The sequence below is a fragment of the Drepanopeziza brunnea genome (genome assembly GCF_022702325.1).
Source record: "Drepanopeziza brunnea f. sp. 'multigermtubi' strain 214-2 chromosome Unknown ctg14, whole genome shotgun sequence".
NCBI lineage: Eukaryota > Fungi > Ascomycota > Leotiomycetes > Helotiales > Drepanopezizaceae > Drepanopeziza > Drepanopeziza brunnea.
Genome location: NW_027094077.1, coordinates 907,941 through 930,297, shown reverse-complemented (window position 1 = coordinate 930,297; position 22,357 = coordinate 907,941). Strand labels below are relative to the sequence as shown.

The window sequence follows — 22,357 nt, the reverse complement described above, 5'->3', positions numbered from 1 at the left end:
TCTCTCTCTTTCTATCCCTCTCTCTCGCTTACGGGTTTTGTTTGTTTACTTACTCAGGAAGCGAAAAATAAAATTAAAAATTAGAACGAAGATGAAAATCCCATTTTCGTCAACCCTTGATTTTTTGGTTTTTTGTCCCGCCGAGGAGGGAGAGGGAAGGACTTTTCGTGCTGGATGAATATAGTGGGTGGGTATCATTCTGAGTATATACACACGTACATAGGTATACAAGTCGCGAAAAAAAAAAAAAAAAAAAAAAAAAAAAAAAAAAAAAAAAAAAAAAGGGGGGGGATGGGGGGAGGGGGGAGGGGAAACAGGAGAAAATAAAAACTTTAAAAAAAAAGGAAAGAAATAAAATAGAAAGAAAGAGGGAAAAAAAAGGGGGAAAAAAGGGGAGAAAAAAAAAAGAGAGAAAAAAAAAAAACAAAAAAAAAAAAAAAAAACAAGAAAAAAAAGAGAAAAAAAAAAGAAACAAAAAAAAAGAAAGAAAAAAAAAAGGGGGGGGGGGGGGGATCCATCTCTTGCCCAATGCAGGAGAGCCTTGAAATGATCAATGCCTCAATCTGCAACCCTAGTTCTAAATTAAATATCGACAATGCAAATCCAGATCCACGGAGTCCTGAAAAGATCACTTCCCATCCCCTTCTGTAAACGCCGTCTCTAGATGAGATGCCCACCAGCTCTAATGCCCATCCAATCTACCACTCTGTCACTAACATAACTAACATAAGGACATCTGCCCTGATATGTCTGCCGCCATACACGCCACAGATACGGGCCAATCAGCCCCGCAGCGCGCAGCCAACTCTCAGCATGCGCGCCGCGCAGATGAAGACCGTTCCGACAGCGACACAGACCCCCGAGAAGACGATGAGGTAGGTGAAGCCGCCGCGGTCAAGTGGGATCAGGGCGCCCTGGATGGGGAGACTCGTTAAGCTCCTGGGGCGTCACGCGCGCGTTATGTTAGCCATTTTTTTTAAAAAAAAAAAAAAAAAAAAAAAAAAAAAAAAAAAAAAAAAAAAGTCTTCAAACGAATGAAGTAGTCTTGAGAGGAAAGCACGCAGTAGTAGAGGGTTTGCGGCTGGAGAAACGAAAGAAGGGAGAGAGAGGGGGAGAGAGGGATAGGGCGCACTCACGCGAGCCCAACGACAGCCTGGTAAGTCCCGAATCGCTGGCCCAGGGTCGCGACGGGTCCGAGGTCCGCCGCGCAGGGCATCATGACGCTGATAAAGGCGCCGCTCGCAAAGCCGTAGACGGCGCTGAAGGCGAAGATCTGCGCGTGGCTGGAGTCGGCCGCGGCCTCGGTCGGGAGCCAGAAGGCGAGGAGGGAGAGGGCGGTGGTGAAGGCTATCAGCGACACGGAGTTGAAGCGGCCGAAGCGGTCCGCGAGCCAGGCTGGGAGGATGCGGCCGAAGATAGATGCGGCGCTGTGAGGACGAGAAAGAGGAGCAGAAAATCAGTTCACCAGCGCACCGGTAGAGAGGAGGCTGGGTGCGACTTACTTGAGGACAACGATGGTGTAGACTGCTAGGTTGTTGGAGAAGCCATGGCTGAGAGCCATGGAGGGGAGGTAGTTCCACGGCGCAAAGAGGCCCCAGCTAGTTGTGCGATCAGTCACCAGGTGTTGGTGGTGGTTTGATCCGTGGAGAATCTTACACAACAAAGAAGGTGCCGAGGCAGTACACTCTGAAGGTAGCTTGCTTGAAGAGACAAGAGTCGATCCACTGCGTACTCTCTGCCCACTTCTTCTTCGGCAATCGAGGGCGCATGAGTACACAGGCCAAGATCCCCGTGAGGCCGACCACGAGGGAGCTCCAACGGACAGCAGTGGCGAAGCCGTGGTCCTGGATCAGGATAATAAGATAGAGGGAGTGAAGCACACCACCTGAGTATCTCAGCAACTTGGAAATATACATAAGATGGGCAGAGGTGGAGGGCTTCCTTACCTAGACTACTACCAGCAAGCACAGTTCCCAAGGCCAGTGCCTTTCGCTTCTCAAACCATTGCCCAACTGATGTTGTCGCACAGGAAAATAGACCTCCAGCCGAGACGCCGAAGCCTACACCTTGGCAGAGAAAGATTTGGTAGTAGGACGTGCAGAAGCTGAGCATGAAGATGGAGAATGTGCAGCCAACTGTGCAGGGGATGGCGACGACCTGGGTGCCGTAAGTGTCGACGACGCGACCGAAAAAAGCGCCCCCGGTCCACCTGTAGGACCGTTAGAGGTAAACCACGAGGGACCAGTCAGGAAAAGTGGCTCACATGAGGAACATCTGCGTTGTAAATATCCACGATATCGTTGAGGGAGCGTAAGCTTTGAGAAGATGTTGCTCGTAGTATGTTTGGAAGAGTCCCAAGCTGCGAGGGTGTCAGCCAAGAACCACTCGCACGCTCGGGGAAGGGGAATGCGGACGAATTGAGCCAACCGAATGTAGAGAACAGCGCGAAGAAAGAGCCCAGGACGCACGTCCAGCCAGCAAGGCCCCCATCGCGAGGATACTCCGACTCGAGAACTACATCATGGGCAGTCTCTTCGATCTCTTGAGATCCTTCCTCTGGTAACCTGCCCTTCTCAGGATCCTTTGGTTCTGTTTCGGTGATCGACGGCACCAGCGTCGAAGATACTGGAGGTGAAGCGGAGCTGAAGGAGGCCCTCCTAATCTCCATATCTCTGAGTTCTGATCCTACCGTAGATGATGCTAGAGCGGGATGCAAATCTGTCAATCTAGCTGAGAGCATATCTGGATTGGCTTGCTGTCTTTGAGGATATTTAGCGAATCCTTTGTAGCGCAGTAGAAGATAGGAAAACTATACGGAACATAGGAGTCAGTCAGGAAGTGGTGATTTGAGTCTTTCTGGTCTAAAGAATCGCCTACCCGTGAGCAGCTTGGCCGAATGAGCGGTTTCTGGCTCTATTTGGGCGTGATTTTCCCCAACGTAAAGTAAACAGAGTTCAACGCTTAGCGAAGAGGGAGGATCAGATTCATGAATCAAGACAGCTTCGAGAAAGAAAGTATACCAGAGATCAGGAATAGCTACGGTATCTATACTCGCTGTTTGTAGAGTGCCTCAAACGGGTTTGTGTAACCTCAAGGGTCCAAGTATGCTCCCGTATAAGCCCGTCTAAGCGAAGCCCCTGGCAGCCCTCGAGTCTCCACATTTTGCCTTTAGAGCCAACGGCAAAGCAAACGCAGATACTACTACTGAAACTGATAGACTGCGAGATCAAGTAGAGTGGTCACTATATGACGTGTATGTGACTTTGGATGGTTCAGCGAGATGGGCTCAAGAATAGACAGGCTGTGTTTGAAGAAAAGTCTGGGACTTCCAAGCAGAATTTTTGATATGCTCGTCTAACGGAATAGTGATTTGAACGTTGTAGCAAACCGGTAGCCTGTTGAGAGACATCCACGGCTAGATACACACCGCAATGGAACTATGGGAATCAGATCTTGTGGCATTGGATGGGATGGGATTCTTGGTGGGGCCTCGTCCGACGATTCTTTGTTTGCTCTACGTTCGGCTCCCTTCTGAAGCTGTGTGCATCCAGCCCGGTGGCGAACCAAACCAAATGCCACTTACAGACAAGATTGTTTCCAACGATAGACTGTTCTCAGTGTTCTGAAGAAAGTCATCTCTTACTCTGGAAGAAAAACGTTGAGTGTCTGGCTAAATTTACTGAAGGCCATTTTTGTAACGTATTTGCAGTTTTCTTCAGTCGAAGATACAGCACTAGGTAACTGCTAATGCATATAATCACTTTTCGCACTCAAGCCAAGGGTCGACACCTTTTTAAAAAAAAAAAATCAACATTAGCCGTTTTTTACTGATTTTATCTTCGGAGAAACAATTAACCAAAATCATCAAGCCTAAATCTGCATGTTTAACAGACCTAGATATAAAAGATAAAGCTGAAATCGCGCTTTTTTTTATATACTTTTCCTAAGTTAAGCGAAAGTCAACTTTCCACATTTCTGCTCTAATCAATTTAATTAACAATATTATAAAAAATAATCTTCTTATAACCATAAGCTATTTCTTATTATTAACAGATTTATAATTTTCGTTTATCTTTTCAAGATTATAGTTGTAAAAGTTGAAGTTGTCAAATGTAAAGGGTTCTGGTGCGAAATGAAAGTTTATGCATTAGCAGTTAGAGGTGACTGTATCGCGAGAGCATGACCGAAACATATTGAAAGTCCTGAGTCCAATCAGCTTAAGCTCTGTCTGTATTTCTATTTCTTGCTCTAACCGACTGGTCCTCAATATCAAGGCTCATGTTTGTATTCCCCACTGGGACAACACCGCAGGTCTGGCAGGGACAGCGAAAACATGGTCCCCAGAGATTCGATCCGAACATCTCCTGGTGAATATTACAGATTACATATTCTCTGCGGGTATCTTCAACCGCGGTCCGCAGCAAAAAAGAGTTGCTATGAGGAAAAAAACCAGAGGGAAAGAACAGAGCGAGCAGGCTCCGCACCTTCCCATTCACCAGGTATATGATGGCACAGACTTCAACAAGTAGAATCAGAGACTTGCTTCTCTCATACCATCTCATCTCATCTCATCGTCCATCTCTATCATACTCCAAGTAGACTTTCACATTCCACCCATCCACCCACAGCACAATGGCGGCAACAGTCCCAGCACCCGACCCCCGCCGCCCGGAGCCGATTCCCCTCCGCGCGCTCACCGTCCTCCTCAAGTACGAGCTCATGATCTCCGACCCCCGATACACCAAGTTCCGACTGGTGAACACGAGTCTCGCGCAGCCGGGGCTCGTGTCGGGGAACCCGCACGTCTTCGCCAACGATGCTCCCTCCGTGACGTGAGTCATTTTTTTCTCCCTCAAACCGGCTCGGCTACCGGGTGTCCCCCCCCCCCCCCCCCCCCCCCCCCCCAGAAGTAAACAAACCCCCTCGGTACTGACGAAGGAAACGAAATAACCATGTGTAGTCGTCGGAGTCTGCACACCTTCTTGGAACTCGCTGCCGTCCCGTCTCCGGGAAACCCGCACCCCGCAACGACGTGCGAGCTCCACCCAGCCGCGCCGGTGGGAGTGCAGCGTCTGAGTGCGGCGGACCGGGAGCTAATCTACCAGGAGACGAGGAACCACGATGCGTGCTACAAAGCCATCGGCCTGTTCCAGTTCTTCTTGGACCTGTGTCCCCCCGGGCAGCAGCTGATGTACCAGTCCGGCAACCAGGTATGTATGTGTGTATGTGTGCGTGGCGTGGCCGCTCTACCCAGGTTCACTTCTTCCGCCGTGATCAACTAGTTCCTCCAAGGCTCACGCATCCGTGGTGGCTTCTCATCTAGCAACCGATCCTGCTCAACCCGCAAGCCCGTCGGGTCTTCGTCTACGAGGTCCACCAGCCCCGGCATCACACCCGATCATACCTCCTGAAGAGCAACCCGCGGCCCGGAGAGGGTCCCTTGTCGCCCGTCACGGGCTCGCGATCGCCCGAGGACCACTGTGTCATGGCCTTCCTGCGTCCCGGACCCCAGCGGCCGGACCCCAACCACCCACGCTCCTACTACGTGGTCGACATGACCCGCATGCAGTACGGCAAAGAGGCGCTGGGCCCCTGGGGCGAGACGTACCTGATCGGGACCACCCGCATGTTTGAGGACTCCATGAAGAGCGTGTGTGGCCACCTGCAACTCGCGCGCATGGACCAGACTCTCCTCGGCGGGCCCGATCACGTCAAAGTAAGACTGAAAGCCTGTGCAGCGCGGGCCTTCCAGCGCTGGCAGAAGAGAGAGCACGCCGGCTGGTGTGAGCACTGCGGCATGGGCGGGCCAAGCTTGTTCAGATGCACCGGGTGCAGGACCGCGCGGATCTACTACTGCGGCAAGGAGCACCAGGAGGCAGGCTGGAGGCTTCACAAGCTCCATTGCCAGAGACAGTGAAGCAAGTAAGCCATCAGAGGAACCAAAATTCAAAAAGGGGCAGCGCGTTGGTGCGGTGGACTGTACGGTCCGATTATATGTATCAGAACAAGTAGAAAGATCAGAAATGAACAAAGCAGGATTTACGCACGCAACTCTCCCGATGCAAGAAGCGGAGCCAACAAGCAAGCACAAGCAAACTCGAGGTACGCGAAACATAATAGAAGAAAATAATCAGAACCGAAGCCAAAGCCAAATTCATTCTCCAGTCCTACATATATTCACCCCATCTCCCCTGCGAATCATATACACGCTACATACAGCCAGCCGACTTACAATCCAAAGCCTTCCCCTTCCTCTGCATCCTCCAACTCAAGCTCCCTCCGCCCGTCACCAATTAGTCCAACACCCTTCCTGCAACCGAAGCAGCACTCTTATCCTTGGTCTGCGTCTTCTTCAACTGCTTCCCCATCTGAATCTCCCCAAGCAACGCAGCGGGCCTAGCACCCGCAGGAGGTCCACTCGGCGCAGCTCCAGGAGCAGGAGGGGGAGGGGGCGGTGGTGCACCAGGCGCATCCATTCCAGGCATCGGAGGCGGCGGAGGCGGTCCTGCTCCAAACGCAGGCAGTGGAGGCGGAGGAGGCGCACCACCCACGGGCATGGGCGGTGGGGGTGGCGGGCTTGAGACAGCATCCCGCGTAGGAGCTGGGCTTGAAGGGGACGATCCCGCGCCGCCCGCCGCAGACAAGGGACGAGGCGGACCCATCGTACCGAAAAGGATGGACGCGAGGTGTCGGGCGTTTCCTGCACCAGGACCTTCGTCGTCCGAGGAGTCATCTTCATTGTCGGAGCCAACGACGGACCACTCGTCTTCTTCTGGGCGGGCGCGAGAGCGAGCACCCGTGGGCTGAGTGATGATGGGAGCAGAGGGTGGGGATGGGAGTGTGTCTTGTGGGGGAAGGCGGTGGAAAGGGTTGTTGGATTGGGTGGTGGAGGGAGGTGCCCCGGCATTGCCTCCTTGGGCGAGTTTCAAGAAGGGATTCTTGGTCTCCGCATCGGGTTGGGGACTGGCGACTGGCAGAGGAGCAACCACTGCCGCAGCTGGGACAGGAGAAACAACCGTGGGCACCGGTGGCTGTGGCGGCGGCGATGGAGTGGAGACGGCTCTTTCGATTTCCTGGCTGCCCTGAGTTGGGGTGGAAGTCTGGGGAGTAGCTTGCTCTGGGCTTTCCTCGTCGTCAGACGAAGAGTCCGAATCCTCATCCATAGCCTCCAACTGCCGTTGAAGTTCACGCTCACGAGCTTGTGCTGCTTCAATCTCGGCTCTCTGGGCTGCCAGTCTGCTTTCTTGGTTCTTAGCCTCGGCTTGGGCAGCCTTTCGCCTCCGCTTCTCTTCGTCCTTCTTTATCTTGCCTGCTTTCACTTGTTCCTCGAGCGCTTTCAGACGCGCAGCAGCAGCTTCTCGCTCCTGGGCAAGCTCATTCTCCTGTCTTCTAGCGTCATCCCTAACTTTGTCAGCTCGTCAATCCCTCAAGTCGACATGGAAACTTACTCAAGACTCTGGGTGGCCAAGATCTGAGCCTTCTGCTCCTCCAAGACTCTCTGCTCACCCTCAGCTTTACGTTCACTCGCATCGCTCCTCGCGGCCTTTCTAGATGGTGGCGGTGGAGGTTTCTTCGGAACAGGTGCAGGTGCAGGAGCAGCTGCTGGAGCTGGAGGAGGAATGCCCTGCTCTTCGTTGATTCTAGCCTGTCTCTCGGACTCACGCTTCGCGTCTTCTTCCTCGGCCTTTTGAAGCTTAGCAGCTCTCTCCCCCTTCTCACGCTCAAGTCTTTGAGCAGTCGACTCGCCTGGCTTCGAGGGTGCTTTGATACCAAGAGCAGCAAGACGTTCGGCCATACGTTGCTCAGCCTGCTGCTTGATGTACGCTGCACGATCCTCGGGTGTCTTGTATTGCGAGTAGGTTCCACCTGAAGCAGCTGCTGGAGTGGCCGCAGGAGCAGGAACAGGCTTGGCCTGAGCTAGCGAGGCTGGACTATCGTACCGCGAGGAGGTTTCACGTGAGCCACGAGACCGGTCCTCTGTTCGGACTCTGGCCGACTTGCTCGATCTTTGCAAGTCAAAGATGAAGTCCTTCACCTCATCCTCAACACCAAGACCGTCCTCCCATCGTCGCTTTTCATGCTCGCTCGTCGAATCTTGAGCACCTTCCCTGAGACCATCCTCAAGGCCCTGCGAGAAGTCACGCACGCTCTCCTCGACATCTTTGACCATACGCTCATTATTCTCCTTCTCATTTCTGATCTTGATGTTCTCCTCTTCCAATCGTTTCGGCGCATCCAAGTCGTCATTGCTCGACTCAATCTTTCGTCCTGTCAAAGCAGCAGATCGCTGTTGCATCATAGCTTTGGCACGAGCCTTCAGACGATCCGATTCTGTGACAGATCCACCGGGTCCAGTGCCCACGATCGAGGAAGCGCTACCAGGGTGAGCTTTGGCATCTCGGAGGCGGAAAAGCTCAAGCCTTGCGTCTGCAATGCTCCGCTCCGTCTTCCGAACCTCAGACGCGATTTGAGGAAGCTTATCCGTCAGGGCTTGAAGTTGTCGCTTCAGAATGCGACGCTCAGCGCCGGAATCGACACTTCGTAGGGCCGCGTCTGGGTGCGCATCAATGTCCTCCTGGATTCGTCGAATGCGGCGGTACAGATCATCAGCCTCGCGACGATCCCGTCTATCGAGAGCATCGTCCTCGTCAGCCGCGTTCTCGTCCTTGAAATCCATGGCATCCAGGAGCACCTGCTTCTCGCGAATCTTCTTCTTCAACTGATCAAGTGATAATTCATCGTTAGAGGTTGTTGACGCTGGTGATGATGGTCGAGGAGAGCTATTACCAAGCCGTCGGCGAGCGCTGGATTTGTATCCGACATCATCATCGTTATTCTTGAATACCGTAGCATCCTTTCGGCTACTACCAAACCCACTATTTCCATCTCGGAAAGAGCGGGTTTTGAGATAGCTGACGCCTGTCTTCTGGGGCAGTAGGGAAGCTCCAGAGTTCTTGCGAAAATCTGATTCTTGAGAAAGCAACGACTTGACTTGTCCGATGGAGTCGTTGAAATTTCGAGTTGAAGGTGGCACAAGCTCAGGAGGCAGCTGAGCTGGCAAAGGATAACCATTGAGCTTTCGATAGATTAGATGCATGGCGACAGCGAATTCATCCATGTTCAAACGACCCTTGTTTCCGTGATCCGCAAGAGTCCACACCCTCTCCATATCTGCCTTCTCGAGACCACTTTGTCCGAAGACCTCAATTGCGACATCACCACCAATATATCCCTTGCCAAAGCCATCCCAAGCCTTGAACACAGAATCGTATCTCGTCTTCTCGTCCTTGGTAACTGCCCATGGAATGACGGCGTTTCCTTGTAGTCCGGACGTTGTAAAAGAGCCCTGCTCTCGGCCTGGCTGGGGCATCATCCGAGACTGCAGGAGGTCGATATTTGGCAGCCCACTTGCAGGAGCATTTACCAATCCCCACTGGCCTGGACGTCCCGTTGGCTGGGCGTTGAGCGGAGCTACCATTGCTCCCAAACCAGTCTGTGCCGGCGAAAGACCTTGATTGCCATACCCAGTAGGCATTGGTGGCATCGGAGGACGAGGTCCAGAGTATCCAGCAGCAGAAGGGTTGGACATATTCTGGAATCCAGTCTGCTGCGCCTGCAAAGCTTGTTGACCGTAACCTGTCTGCATTGGCTGCTGGAACCCGCCCGCTTGTGGTCCTCCAAAGCCTCCCGAGAAGTTGTTTTGCTGTGTGGGAAAGCCCGTCATCTGAGCCGTCAAAAGAGCAGAATTTGAAACTGTCGGCTGAGGTTGATGGATGGTAGGTGAGGCTGCGTTCGCCCTGCCAGTGAAATCAGGAGCATTGGTTCTCGATGGCAAGTCCGGACCATCGTCCACCACGCCAAAATTAATAATATCCACCATACTCGAGACCTCATTCTTTATGTGATCCGGCAGAGAAGGAGGCAGGACCTTTCCTACCAGCTTTAAATTGCACAGATACATGGCGAGAGCGAATTCGGGGAAATGCAGTTGTCCGGATCGGGTGGTATCTGCCAAAGTCCTGTTGCCATTGTCAGCTTGCTATACCCGCAGATATCGCAAATTCACAAAAGTGAGCCGACTGACCAGATCTGAGACAACGAATTGCCATCCAGCTTCGACCGCATCAGCAGATCCCTTGACTTATCGCCCGACAGCGTCTGCCCATCCCCCACCGCAGACTTGAACAGAGTCTCGAACTTCGCCTGGTCCTGCGCTGTTATGAACGACAGCCGTATGCTCGGGATCTTTGCGCCCTTGGATTTTGAGCCTCGTCGTCCCCGGGCGGGAGCAGCGGCAGGAGTCGATCGAAAGCTGTCCGCCATCTGTGAGAACCCGGTCGCCTGGGGCTGCTGTGCCGGGACAGCAGGCACCTGCAGCTGCGGCTGCTGCTGCTGCTGCGGCTGGGCTTGAGGCTGGTACTGCTGGGGGATCTGGGGCATAGGCGGCGCGCCAGTCTGGAAGCTCTGCTGTTGCTGCGGCGGTTGGGTGTTGTTGAATTGCTGCTGTTGACCTGGGAAGCCCGTTGCCTGGGGTTGCATCGGCTGGCCTGGGAAACCTGTCTGCTGCGGCTGCATGGGATAGCCCGTGAAGTTTGGCTGGAGAGGAGCTTGTGCATAGCCGGTGGGATTGGGGTTCATGAAGCCCTGCTGCTGCTGCTGCTGAGGTTGCTGCTGCTGCTGGCCTTGTTGGTTAGGGAAGGAGTTGAATTGCTGAGGGCCACCTGGGCCGGGGCGACCACTCTGGGCCCCAAGATACGAGTTCGATCCTGAGAACATTGTAGTGGAAGTCGTGGATGGATAAAGAAGAAATGACAGAGGTCACTGAAGTTGTTGGCAAGTGTCATGTCCAGCTCGAGGTTGTCGTTCGCTCGTACCTGGTGCCCCGAGCTCCGAGTCGCGAATATTACTGAAGCGTCAAGTGTGGCTGAGACGACCGTGACAAAGTCCGAAGTTTAACCAGGAGGGCCATTTACCTTATTCATCCATTCGTTGATTCAGAATCACAGAGAGAGTCGGTTCAACGCCAGAATTCATGATTGTGCATGTATCTGACCAGGTTCGAAGATCAACAAAATGCATTTACAATTCAGACTTTTCATTCATAACTTTCGCAGACATAACAGAGATAGCATAATACATCTATTCCCTAGTAACGTCACAGAATAACGATCCCAGCGGCAGTGCTCCAGCTCTATATGCTTTCATTAGTATACAGCCATCATGTGTTATTTCTATTGTTGTCGTTATCGATGTTCATTCCTTCGCTGTCATCACGTTCGTTGCCCCTATAGGAAACTCGTCGGATTCATCCAGTCCATGCCCATTGAATGACTCCCTCAGCTCAGAGCCTTCTCAACGTTCTTAGGAAAGACGGCCTTGCCCGCAGCCTTAGCAGCGTTGAGAGCCCCACTAAGCGAGAACTGCGTGTCGATGCCTTCAATGCGGTGAGTGGAGTTGAGGTTCTTGACCAAGGTCATCTGGTAGCAGGCAGCTCCTCCTTGGCGGGAGATGATGGTAGAATAGGCGAGAAAAAATTCCCAGATCTATTTTTCTCCGTCAGCGGATATCTTTCAAGCAGCATTCATTACATGAACTCACCCTGTACCATCTGTTTCCGTACTTGGCCTTGACCTTGTCCTGGTTGGCGAGCCAGTTTCGGTACCACCTCCAGAGAGTGGCAGAGTAGTGTACACCAACGGTATCAATGGTCTTGACCTCCCATCCGGCACTTTCGACGGCGCTGATGTAGTTGTTGAGTGGGCATGAAGCGTCGGCTCCCGGGAAGATGTACTTGTTCATGAAAAGACCCCAGATAAGATCCTCGTACTGCCAGCTCTTTCTCAGCCCAGCAACTTGGAGGAAGAAGACTCCGTCGTCGTCCATCATGTCGTTACACTGTTGAAGGAATGGAGTCAGATGACGCATGCCAACGTGCTCGGCCATCTCGAGGCAGGTGATCTTCTGGTATTTGCCTTCGGGGACTGGGATATCGCGGTAGTCCATGCAGAGAATCTTGCTCTGCTCCTCAGAGATACCGGCCTTTCGCAGTCCGTTGTTTCCCCAGGCAGTCTGGTTGCGACCAAGAGTAATTCCAGTGGCCTTGGCGCCGTAGTTGACACTGGCAAACTTGGCAAGAGTTCCCCATCCGCAGCCGATATCCAAAAGGGTCTCACCCTCCTTGAGGTCGATCTTCTCGCAGACGATGGCAAGCTTGTTATCCTGGAGCTGTTCGAGAGTCTCCTCCTGGTTCTTGTCGGAGATGATACCAGAAGTGTAAACCATGCGCGGGCCCAAGAACCATCCGTAGAAGTCGTCGCCTCGGTCGTAGTGGTCGCGAACCTGCTCCTCATCTGCCAAATCGAAGTCAGAAAACTATCTGGGCCTGGAGGTGAACACATACCCTGAGATCTGGTGTGCATAATGACTTCTGGCGCAAAGACCAAAAAGACATGCTTGACCAAGCCCAGAGTAAACCTAAAGCTGGCCCAGTCGTGTCTGTATTCCAGGACCTCCAAAGCATCCCCGTTAAACTCGACATCGCCGTCAAAGTACATAGCGTAGAAAGTCTCCATAGGAATCTTGTTTTGTCCGTGGTACGTGGCCTTATCGGCTTCTTTCTTGAAGGTAAGATAATGCTCGACGGGACGACCTGGGTACTTGGCCTTCTCATTCTTGCGAGGGCTGTACGACGAAGCCACAAACCAGAAACCGATCAGGATGGGGATTGTGGTGAAGAGTCCGAAGAACAGGGAGGTCTTCAATCCACCGCGAACCTTGAACGACATGTATGTTGGTACAATTGTAATAAGTCCGAAGAGGAGGAGGTTGGAGAAGCTAGTGTTGCCGGCGGCATCTGCTGGGAGAGGCGCATTCTTGATAGCTGGATACTGCAGAATGTTAGCTGAAGCTCAATTGACTGTCCATCGGACATATGTATGCTAAAGGCATTGTAGAAATTCGCAGGTTAGTTTCCGGGTCCAATGCAAATGTCACGCATCCGCGACTTTGTTGGGAATTTATCTCCACTTACAGAAGTCGTCCTCACACCGCACTCTTCGAATTTCTCGAATGTGGGCGTCGGAGCTTTAGGCGTCTCGATGAACTCGAACTCGCTCTCGGAGCCATTGACGCTCGTCGGGTTAGAGGCCATGATTGCGGAACCTCAATTGAAGTATCAACGGACAGAATGGTACCGTCGATATACTTTATTTCCAGTGCAGAGGAGGTGGTGATGTTGTTCTTAAGTAACAGAAGTGCGGTGGGTTTTATTTGATCAACCATCTTCAGGGCGGTCAGAAATAGGACCCACTTTATTGCCTAATGCGTGCAGAAAAAATGGATCGAAGCTTGAGCTGAGACCACCCTCGCTTGGGTCGGTATGCATACCCCTTGCTTTGTTTACTTTGCTCTACGTAGATCAGCTCGGGAAAGGGGGAACGCGGTGATCAAAGCGAGCTTGCGAAGCTTTGTATTACCGGAGAGCTCCTTCCCCTATAAAGGGGAATGTGGCCTCATGAAAAAATGCAAATAACCTTTTTTAGCGAATGGAATTGATTGGTCAGTTAAAAAGTGCGCGTGGTAACGGGAGGCAGAATCCCAAAATGGCAGACAACGTGATTGAAGTAGGTACCGGTACTGACAATTGAAGACTAGAGATATACTATTATTTCGAACTTCAAATCATTCAAACAAACACGCCTCTTCAAATTCTGTGAACTCTTAATTGCGCGTATATACCTTGGTAGGTGCACTCCCAAGCTCGCTTTGATGTTACGTAAGCTGCTTGCCATTAACGTCAACTTACTTGATATCGATCTCACAGACGGATACATGGAAATCGACGTCAGCAGCAAGTTAAGGGGTATGTATATTCTTTTTGTTTTGCTTGCTAGGAGTTCTCTCTTTTCAATGACTTCGAGAAGCATGTCCCTCTCTCCCTCCACTACATACATACAGCCTCTCCCGAGAGAAGAACACCATAGCCTCCACATCCAACCCACCCATGATCCAATCAAAAAGGCCCCTTTCGAGCGATCGACTACCAGTCTTGGTCACTCCCAGCATTATTTTCCGATTCTTTCCCAAGTCTTGAATCGCATCGAATTTTATAGGGTTGAGGCCTTCGTTCTCATCCGGACCGTCCCTCATGTTTGTTTACCATGCGCTTTTGCAGCTTCCGCCATTATGTTCAGGAGAGAGACTTGAAAGTTGTTTCTTGTACTCGCTTTTCACTCGCAAATCATTATCGAGTCGTGCTGCAAAGGGCTTTCGTTGCATGCTAAAGACTCAAGAGGTTCTTTACAGGGAAGATCTCAAGGGTCGCTCCTCATTGCGGAAGTACGACCGAATATTTCAACGTCACGCAGATTGGAGCAGAGTGTGCCTGCCTAACCTGACTCCCGCTTGCTTGTTTAGTGTCTTTTTTCATGTCGTCAACATTTCGTTGCCCTTGTTCTTCTCAGTAGTTTCCCTTGAATTGTGGGTTTCCTCCTTTGACACAAAGGTCACATGAGACATGAGGCGAAATCTGATGAAAATACATGAAAGGGCCAGCTCCCTTGACCATTGGAGGAAAACTGGTGTCAGATCAGATGCATCAGCTGACTTGGCATACGGCTGGAAGTAGCTTAAGACTTCATAGTTTTCAAATTTACTTATCTTGCATCGGCGGCGGATGGATAATGTGCTGTGTGATACCCCATATCTTGCTTTCCAGCAATGGGTCGATTCATCGTCTGCGTTAATTCTGTGCTTAATCTGATCCCATCATAGGGAAGGGATGCTTTCAGGTCCTTCGGCAAGATCGAGAGCCAGTGAGTAGGTGCCCAGTATCCATGACTAAGTCCACTCGGGTCTCAATTTTTGATTCGATACCAATTTTGGCTTCGGTGCTGATACTCCACGCGGCATAGATGTCATTCATTAAGAAACCTGGGGCGTGGGCGGTACTCTTTTTAAGAGGTTCGTTTATCACGATTAGCTTTGGTTTTTAATAAAAATGTTGCGTGCTGGGGACCTTGATTAGTAACATACTCAAGCTTATTGTTACAATGCTAGCTTGTTGCCAGTCACAGGCATTCCGATTCATGAGTATTGATTCAACCGGTTTCGCAAAGGGCTGCATGAGTTGGAGCCGCAGCGATTCTCTCGCCTACTCCAGCTTCCTCGCTTGTTCGCCTCCCAGGCCAAATCAATCACCCACTGCAACATCCTCTTGACATCGCTGCGCACCGTCAAGCAAGAAATCTTCGAGCATTACGATGGTTTGTTTGATATCTTGGAAGGTTCGATTCTGCCTACCGAGACCGTGGTTGGCGAGCAGCTGCTGTCCGTTATACAAATCCTTGACCTGGCGTTGAGTCGATTGAAGGAGGAGTGGAGGATGGTAAGTAAATGTGATTTGCATGATTACTGGCAAAATTCAGATGTGGCGCTGATAGCGGATGTATATAACACGGCGGATGATGCGGTTATCATCGGGTAGTGCGAGCTAGAATACGAAGCAACCTTGTCTGAGCCGGTGACTTGGTCGGAGACGCCGATGCTAGACGTGGAAACTCCCAGCTCAAGCGCTTTTCCAATAGAATTATCAGCTGACTTGCTAAATAAGGTTTTTCTCAGAGGTATTTTTCTGTGTATTGGCTGTCGTAGATCTCAATAATATTCTCTTTCCAGAGCGGTATGATCAGCGTTAAATTTCCGCTTTTTCATGCAAGATCATCGGTGAGTTTATTCAGCTTCAAACGAGCGTTTAAAGCCGTATCTAAGAAATTCCGCGACTTGCGAGGTACAACATAAGCAAATCTGCTGAGCTTGATAGAGTCATAGCGCTATGAAATTAATCTCGTTTCAGCGTTTGACGTTAAGTCCGAAGACAAGGGCAAGCCTGCTCTGCTTTAGGCTGAATCCTGTAAATCTTACCTGCGAATCCATCCTGCAAATCCTGCAAAGGGCCACTCTGAGCTCTGCCGGAGCATGCTACGTAGTACATACGTCTACCGTCGGAATCCTTCCTGGCACAGCCACCATGCTCGAAGCAAGGCGACAATTTTTTTTTTTTTTTTTTTTTTTTTTTTTTTTGTGCCGACAACTACGATACAATCTACATATAACAGTAAAAAAAATACTCCCTATTCAAGCTTTTCCGCAGCTTCTGGATTCTTTATCAAATTGAGTGGTTGAGCGCAGATCTGCTACGTTGCTCTACAGTATATTTATCTAACCGCTGGCAAGAGACATTGATGTAGGAGAGAGAGCGGAATCGGTACTGTGGGATCCAGCGTCCCTCGTGTCTACCATTCTTCCTATTTAGGATCAAGGCGGAAGTGAAATTACGTAGTAGTTGTAACGAGAGAAGCGTTAAACAAGAGGTTTACGCAATGAACCCTGAAAAATAAAACGGCTTTTGGAGAAGAGCCGCGAGTAATTGGCCTACGCAATAAAGTTTATAGGGCTTTTATAACTGTCAACTACGGACTGTACGACTCGATCCTGCCCTCTGTATCCTCGTCGGGCCGAAAACTAGCAAGGGTATTCGCTCCACGTCGGGACTCGAAACTCATCCCAAAGTCTAACGTCAGAGTCCAACTTGAACTTCTGCCATCAAAGCGTTGCAATCTCTCGAGTGCCCAGTCTAAGAAGATCGATGCATGGGAGCAGATACATACTACTAGTTTCGGGAAGGCTGCCCTATCCAGCGCCATTCCGGCCTACTAATGGCAATATTGATACTGCAGCCTCAGGATCAGGTTGGTGAGGTGGCTTCGGGTAACTCGCGTCGTATAAAAAATATGTTCGCCTTGTCCTCGAGATTGGTTTCTAGAATGAGATCTCGTCGTGTAACTCTTATAAGAGCTCGCCGGCTGACTTATCGAATGTGTAATGCCGAGAATTGCAAATTTTCCAAGCTTCCAAGCTTTTCCGCTTTAAAGACTTTAAATAAGGTTTGCTCAAGAGTCAATAATCTAAAGTCTGAAAAATGGAGCCCTTGGAAATGGGTTGGAACTACCTATCTTGTACAGTTCCTATCACATCTCCGAAGTCGGTCCCAAGAACCTATCGTTCCTGATCGAGGTTGATCTATCTAGGAAGGAAGCGAAAGCACCTTCGGCCTTCGGATCAGCTTTTAGAAAATTTGCCAGACGGGCCTTGAATTAGAGACAAGGCTGGGAATACCGCTCGTGCATGTTGGTGTTAACAGAGAGTGTGTGCTTTTTGGATAGCTAGATACTAATAGACAGACCAACTAAACGAGTGTTGCTTGCTAATACGCACTACTGGCTTTCGTTTTATCCGATTCGTACCTGCGTCCTTCAGATTTGATCTGCCTCGCTTAGAAGGATCATGGTACATATATACCGGTAACACCCAGCCACTTGATATTCGGACCATGAGAAACGAGTCCTGGTAACTCCTGGATAAATTTAAGGGAAAAACATGAAGATTATTTGTATCATATATTATCTGCTGGTCTGACGTGATCCCCATAAGAAATCTTTGAAGTTTCAACCTGAAGGTTTGCGCTGTCAAAATGAGCCATTACGCCCGCCCGATCCTAAATTGCCCTGCATCCCAAATTGAAACTATCTAACCCCCCCTCCGGGACGAAAAGAAATCTACGCGGCAGCGGGTATCACCATTTAAAGAGTAGCATAATTGGCACCAAATTGCAGGCAGTAGGCAGTCATCTGGTGATGTTAGCACGTATATTCTCTACATCATGGAGACCCAGTCCTGGCTTACCTCGGCTTCTCTAATGCATTGGGACTGGGAGTGGCACATGGGGATGCCCTGCCAATCCATGATCTAAGAAGTAGAGTGAGTAAACAAGGCCTTGAAGCAGCTACTATTATGTAAGGAAGGGTGAGACTTACCATCTGGCAGTTTGGGCAAGGGTTTTCCTCTGTGCGTTTGGAGTAGGCTTCACAAGCGTTGACGGTTGCGTTATGGTTGTAGACGAGCTGGGCACGGGCTTGGTTAGCAAGATGCCCTGAGTCCGTCAAGATGGTATCTTTCGTACACTCGCCTCGCCACTGTTACCGTCGGTGCAGATAGCGTTGAAATACGTTAGGATAATAGGGGGCTGAGGGGGGGCGGGCGGCTCTTTGTGGTGGTGACCGAACGGATGCGCTTTTTTTTTCTCCTCGAATTTTTCGCCAAAATGCTGGAAAAAAGGGTCGGGAAAGGTGACGCCGAGAACGCCAGCTGCGAAAGTGAGCATAACAAAGACAGCTGAGCGCTGCATCTTGATCGTGTAGGTCTTTGGATGGAAAAGTCTGTGTCAAGCGGTTGTGAAGATCCCAGATCTCAGACGATAAAACGTGGACAGCAGCTGCAGTATTAGTAGTATATCATCTTTACCAAGTGTAGAAGGTCACCCCCGAGCCGTCGGGATGGCCGCGTTCGCGAATTTAATTGCGCCTACGGAGTACGTATTCCCCCAAGCGAATAAGCCATGTGGTATTGAGCCAGAGTACCCCCAAACAATGGACGCAACGATCAAGCCTTATCATAAAAGCTTGAACCGAATCCCACCCATGAGATTGAGCTCCACCAAAGAATATCTTCTCCACAGAGCCGTGTTAAATTGCTCTTTTGTAACACAATCTCGATTCTGGGACTTAAGCGAAGGTTTGTTTTCCCCCGGCTCGCTCACGGGATCCACCAGATTGTCGAGCCGCTCCCGTTCGGCGAGACCGGAAAGCACAGGGAACTCGGAACGCACTGTGTCGTGGGGCTGAGCCCTGTCAAGTCTTATCGAAGCGATCCTATTAGCTTAATTTTCAAAATTCTTATGCTGATCATCTGATTATTGTGCCAAATCTCTGATATCTTCAAAGTCTTCAAAGAGGATCACGCGGAACCCTGATATCCCCCTGCCGCGAAGGTTAGTATTGGGTCCCGGCACCGCTCAATTTCGCAATCCTATTCCTCGCTGAGAACATCCCGTGCTCTTATCTCCTTCGAAATCGGAGAGTATATAATTAGAGCTAAGATGACGGCTACCATATACATGTATACCTCCGCGTCTCTCCTTTTATTCTCATAATCATCCCCCTCGGTCTTTTCGAACATCATTCTATTCGAATGCCAACACTCTTTAACTTGTTTAGTCGCTCATTCAACCACTCATTGCTTTCATTGTTTTTTTCAGGATGCTTACGTCGAGCCTCCTCTCTATTTTGATGGTCGCTGGCCTGGTCATAGCATCTCCCGTCACTCACAAAGTCAAGCGCACTCTCGCTCACGACGAAGTTATTGTTTACGGCCAAGGAAAGGCCAGTGTCATTAAGAGAGCCGAATTCGACGATTACTTAGCCCAAAAAGACCTACTCGCCGCCCCAGACGCCTTGCCGGCTGACATCCTTGCTAAGAGATACGAGGGTAACACCACTGAGTCACACCAAATTCCGGTGAGCCCAGGATGCACCGAGCACGTAGTCTTCACTCCCGGCCCAGTCCTGAGATTCATTGGTCCGGACGTTCCCATGTCCTCGGTCCTCCGCGCCGAATACGCAGACGCCTTCCTCGCAGTTTCTGAAGGATACTCCATCGCAAACACGTTCGGTGCTACCGGTACTCTTGAAACCTCACTTCTTATTAAAGGACTTTCAATTGGTAAGTTTCTTGTTCAAGGCCTTTCCATGGCTAAGTGTCGATTAACAACAGACACACACAAAACCAATACTGACCTGCAACCCCTCTAAGCGTTGACGGTTAGTTTTACAAAGACATGGACGACTTCCTACTCCTCCGAATTTCGTTTTATTGTGCCAGAGGGCATCTACGCCGGTGTTGTCTCTAACCCAGTGACTACCCGCTACACCGGATCCGTCGACGTTGGATGCATAGGAGCTCAACGGCGTGAAAGCTGGCAGGCAGATACCTATACCGACAAGGGATACGGTGGACTCGCCTGGGTTGAGGGAATAATCGGCATTTGCACTAGCACCACCTACCCAGTGCACAAATGTATCGGCGAGGGTACACTTTAGAGGGAGACACAGAGTCTACCTATTATGACGAATCGTTGGTGATAATGACCTATAAAGGGGGACACGAGCTTCGAAGTTATAAATTCTTGTAGTTATAAACCCTTTTTTTTTTCGGCGCAAGGATTTGGACGAATCGAGGGAAACAATGTGGACGGATAGAAGGGATGTAACTACAGAGAGGTAATGATGAGACCAGCAACGCGAAAGGCAGAGAGCCTCGCCTCGCGAAAGCTGCGATAGGGGGCCGCGGGGCAGGCTTCCTGCCTGGAGGCTGGAGATTTTCCGCCCCCTACCAGCTTGTTAGATCTTAGACAGAAAAAAACATGTAAATATCCACCAATGTCTGTCTCATATCCTATACGATCGTATGATTCTCCATTTTGCTATGCCTTCAACGGATCAAACTATAGCGATCTCTAGCATTTAACACCATTATCATGATTTAGTATTCTCACATATACCCATCGCCTTATGACGTAAAGGGGTTTTTATTTTTTTAAAAAAATTTAAATATCTATGTATATATATATATTTTCTATCTCGGCCTGGACGACCGTATTGACCTCGTATTAACCGTCGGCTCGCTCAGGTAGGCCTCCTTACATCCTTTCAATCTTAATCGGCGTAAGCGATTGCGGATCGAAAGCGAAGGCCGATTTTTATTATTTTATTACTATCTTTTATATATGAAATATAATTCATAACATTACCTCTTAATCTACAATCGCATAACTCAATTATATTTCCCAAATGAATATAAGCCGAAAATGCCTTCATTCGAAGAAGCTTTCAAAGATTTTTCAATATAAAAGATACGCTTGATCAAGCAGTCTTAATGCAATTGAAGATCTGGCGACGCGTTTTCAACGCGCTATAATATTTTTATTCGAATATCCTTAAGAGACTTAGAAAACTGCCTCGCGTATATGCGACCTGAGTAAGCGCATAAAAGTCGCACATGGTTCTATTACACCGATAGTTTAACATCCTAACTTAATAAAAAGCTTGCTGCTAAGCAGCAGGCTAAAGAAAATCTAAAATCTGCTGCAAAGTAATAACGAATCGTTAACAAGCTGAAAATTATAAAAGGATCGATTTACGCAAAGCTGAGCGCGAGCGTGAAAAGATTATACGAAAACGCTTTGCTATAAGCTTAATTATTAAAAACGACGGTTTAATATTCATTTTAATTTTCGGTTCGGAAGAGATTTAATAGTTGCAATAACTTGTTAAGCGTTAAGTTATACGGCCTCGTAAAAAAGGGATTCGTGGACCAATTGTTACGGCTCGTAAAAGTAGTATCGTAGTACTACCAAACACACGCTATGTAAGGCGAAAGAAAGACGAGGAAGGAAAGAACCACAATACAGGAGGGCTGAGAGGTCTTGTACCGTGGGCCGGCCGCTAGCCTCGGCTGACTAATCCTTCAACTAATCAACCCATCCCTAGAACCTAAGGTCTGCCAGTACCGTAATCGTCGGCTCGCTTAAGTGGGCCTCCTTACATCCTTTCAATTTCAATCGGCGTAAGCGATTGCGGATCGGAAGCGAATGCGGATTTTTCTATTTTACAACTAGTTATTATATACAAAATACAATTTACAATATTACTTTTTGATTTATAATCGCACAACTTGATTTTATTTTATAATCAATTATAAGGCTGAAAACGCATGTAAACGGTTTTATTATATCGATAGCTTAATATCTTAAATCGGTGAAAATTTTAAGCAGCAAGCTAAAAAAAATCTTGAGTCTGCTGCAAAATAATGACGAATCGTCGACAAGCTTTAGAGAAAAGAAAGAGATGCTAAATATCGTAAAGAAATCGATTTACGCAAAGCTAAGCGCGAGCGTAAAAGGATTATATAGAAACGCTTTGCTGCAAGCTTAATTATTAAAGACGGCGATGCAATATTTATTTTAATTTTCAATTCGGAAGAGATTTGATAATTGGAAAACCTTTTGAGCGTTAAATTTTGCAGCCTCGTAAAAAAAGTGTTCGTCGACAATTCTTTCTTAACTTAAACCTTCTTTCGATGACGATGATTTAATAATTACAATCGATATTATTAAAAACCCATTTTTAAAGCAAGATATTTCTCCTTTTCCTGATAAATGGCTTCTAGTAATAATAAAGATTCAAACGATTCGTTGCGTAAAGTAAAAGACGAATCAGATTTTCATGAAAATAATGATCGATAATCAAATGTTTTATCGGATAATACGATTATAAATGTTTCGGAAGAAAGTATACCCTTAGATTGATTATTTATATAAATATTTCTTGGTTATAATAGTAATTGCTATATTATAAAAGAATTTCTAATATATACGAAAAATCCGCATTCGCTTCCGATCCGC

At 49.1% G+C, this 22,357-nt stretch overlaps 7 protein-coding genes across 7 annotated transcripts; 3 read left to right on the top strand and 4 right to left on the bottom strand.

The window, feature by feature from the left end:
• Window positions 1-782: 782 nt before the first annotated feature.
• On the bottom strand, window positions 783-2,740 carry L3040_007845 (uncharacterized protein; the record flags this gene model as incomplete). Its single annotated transcript, XM_066154727.1, has 7 exons — window positions 783-939; window positions 1,137-1,427; window positions 1,503-1,598; window positions 1,657-1,885; window positions 1,947-2,209; window positions 2,264-2,359; window positions 2,469-2,740. The coding sequence occupies 7 exons, from the start codon at window positions 2,738-2,740 to the stop codon at window positions 783-785; spliced, it is 1,404 nt and encodes a 467-aa protein (XP_066010629.1).
• A 1,892-nt stretch (window positions 2,741-4,632) lies between these two features.
• On the top strand, window positions 4,633-5,917 carry L3040_007844 (uncharacterized protein; the record flags this gene model as incomplete). Its single annotated transcript, XM_007295660.1, has 3 exons — window positions 4,633-4,832; window positions 4,961-5,210; window positions 5,324-5,917. 3 exons carry the CDS (start codon window positions 4,633-4,635, stop codon window positions 5,915-5,917), a joined length of 1,044 nt encoding a protein of 347 aa, XP_007295722.1.
• A 376-nt stretch (window positions 5,918-6,293) lies between these two features.
• On the bottom strand, window positions 6,294-10,776 carry L3040_007843 (uncharacterized protein; the record flags this gene model as incomplete). The annotated part of the gene is made up of 3 exons (XM_007295661.1): window positions 6,294-7,401; window positions 7,449-10,019; window positions 10,085-10,776. 3 exons carry the CDS (start codon window positions 10,774-10,776, stop codon window positions 6,294-6,296), a joined length of 4,371 nt encoding a protein of 1,456 aa, XP_007295723.1.
• Window positions 10,777-11,336: 560 nt separating this feature from the next.
• Window positions 11,337-13,150, bottom strand: L3040_007842 (uncharacterized protein; the record flags this gene model as incomplete). The annotated part of the gene is made up of 4 exons (XM_007295662.1): window positions 11,337-11,543; window positions 11,599-12,350; window positions 12,401-12,887; window positions 13,031-13,150. 4 exons carry the CDS (start codon window positions 13,148-13,150, stop codon window positions 11,337-11,339), a joined length of 1,566 nt encoding a protein of 521 aa, XP_007295724.1.
• Window positions 13,151-13,830: 680 nt separating this feature from the next.
• On the top strand, window positions 13,831-15,218 carry L3040_007841 (uncharacterized protein; the record flags this gene model as incomplete). Its single annotated transcript, XM_066154725.1, has 4 exons — window positions 13,831-13,861; window positions 14,773-14,813; window positions 14,913-14,961; window positions 15,058-15,218. The coding sequence occupies 4 exons, from the start codon at window positions 13,831-13,833 to the stop codon at window positions 15,216-15,218; spliced, it is 282 nt and encodes a 93-aa protein (XP_066010628.1).
• Window positions 15,219-17,639: 2,421 nt separating this feature from the next.
• On the bottom strand, window positions 17,640-18,244 carry L3040_007840 (uncharacterized protein; the record flags this gene model as incomplete). Its single annotated transcript, XM_066154724.1, has 4 exons — window positions 17,640-17,687; window positions 17,743-17,805; window positions 17,874-17,960; window positions 18,020-18,244. 4 exons carry the CDS (start codon window positions 18,242-18,244, stop codon window positions 17,640-17,642), a joined length of 423 nt encoding a protein of 140 aa, XP_066010627.1.
• Window positions 18,245-19,154: 910 nt separating this feature from the next.
• L3040_007839 (uncharacterized protein) lies at window positions 19,155-19,994 on the top strand (the record flags this gene model as incomplete). Its single annotated transcript, XM_007295664.1, has 2 exons — window positions 19,155-19,617; window positions 19,708-19,994. 2 exons carry the CDS (start codon window positions 19,155-19,157, stop codon window positions 19,992-19,994), a joined length of 750 nt encoding a protein of 249 aa, XP_007295726.1.
• Window positions 19,995-22,357: the final 2,363 nt, after the last annotated feature.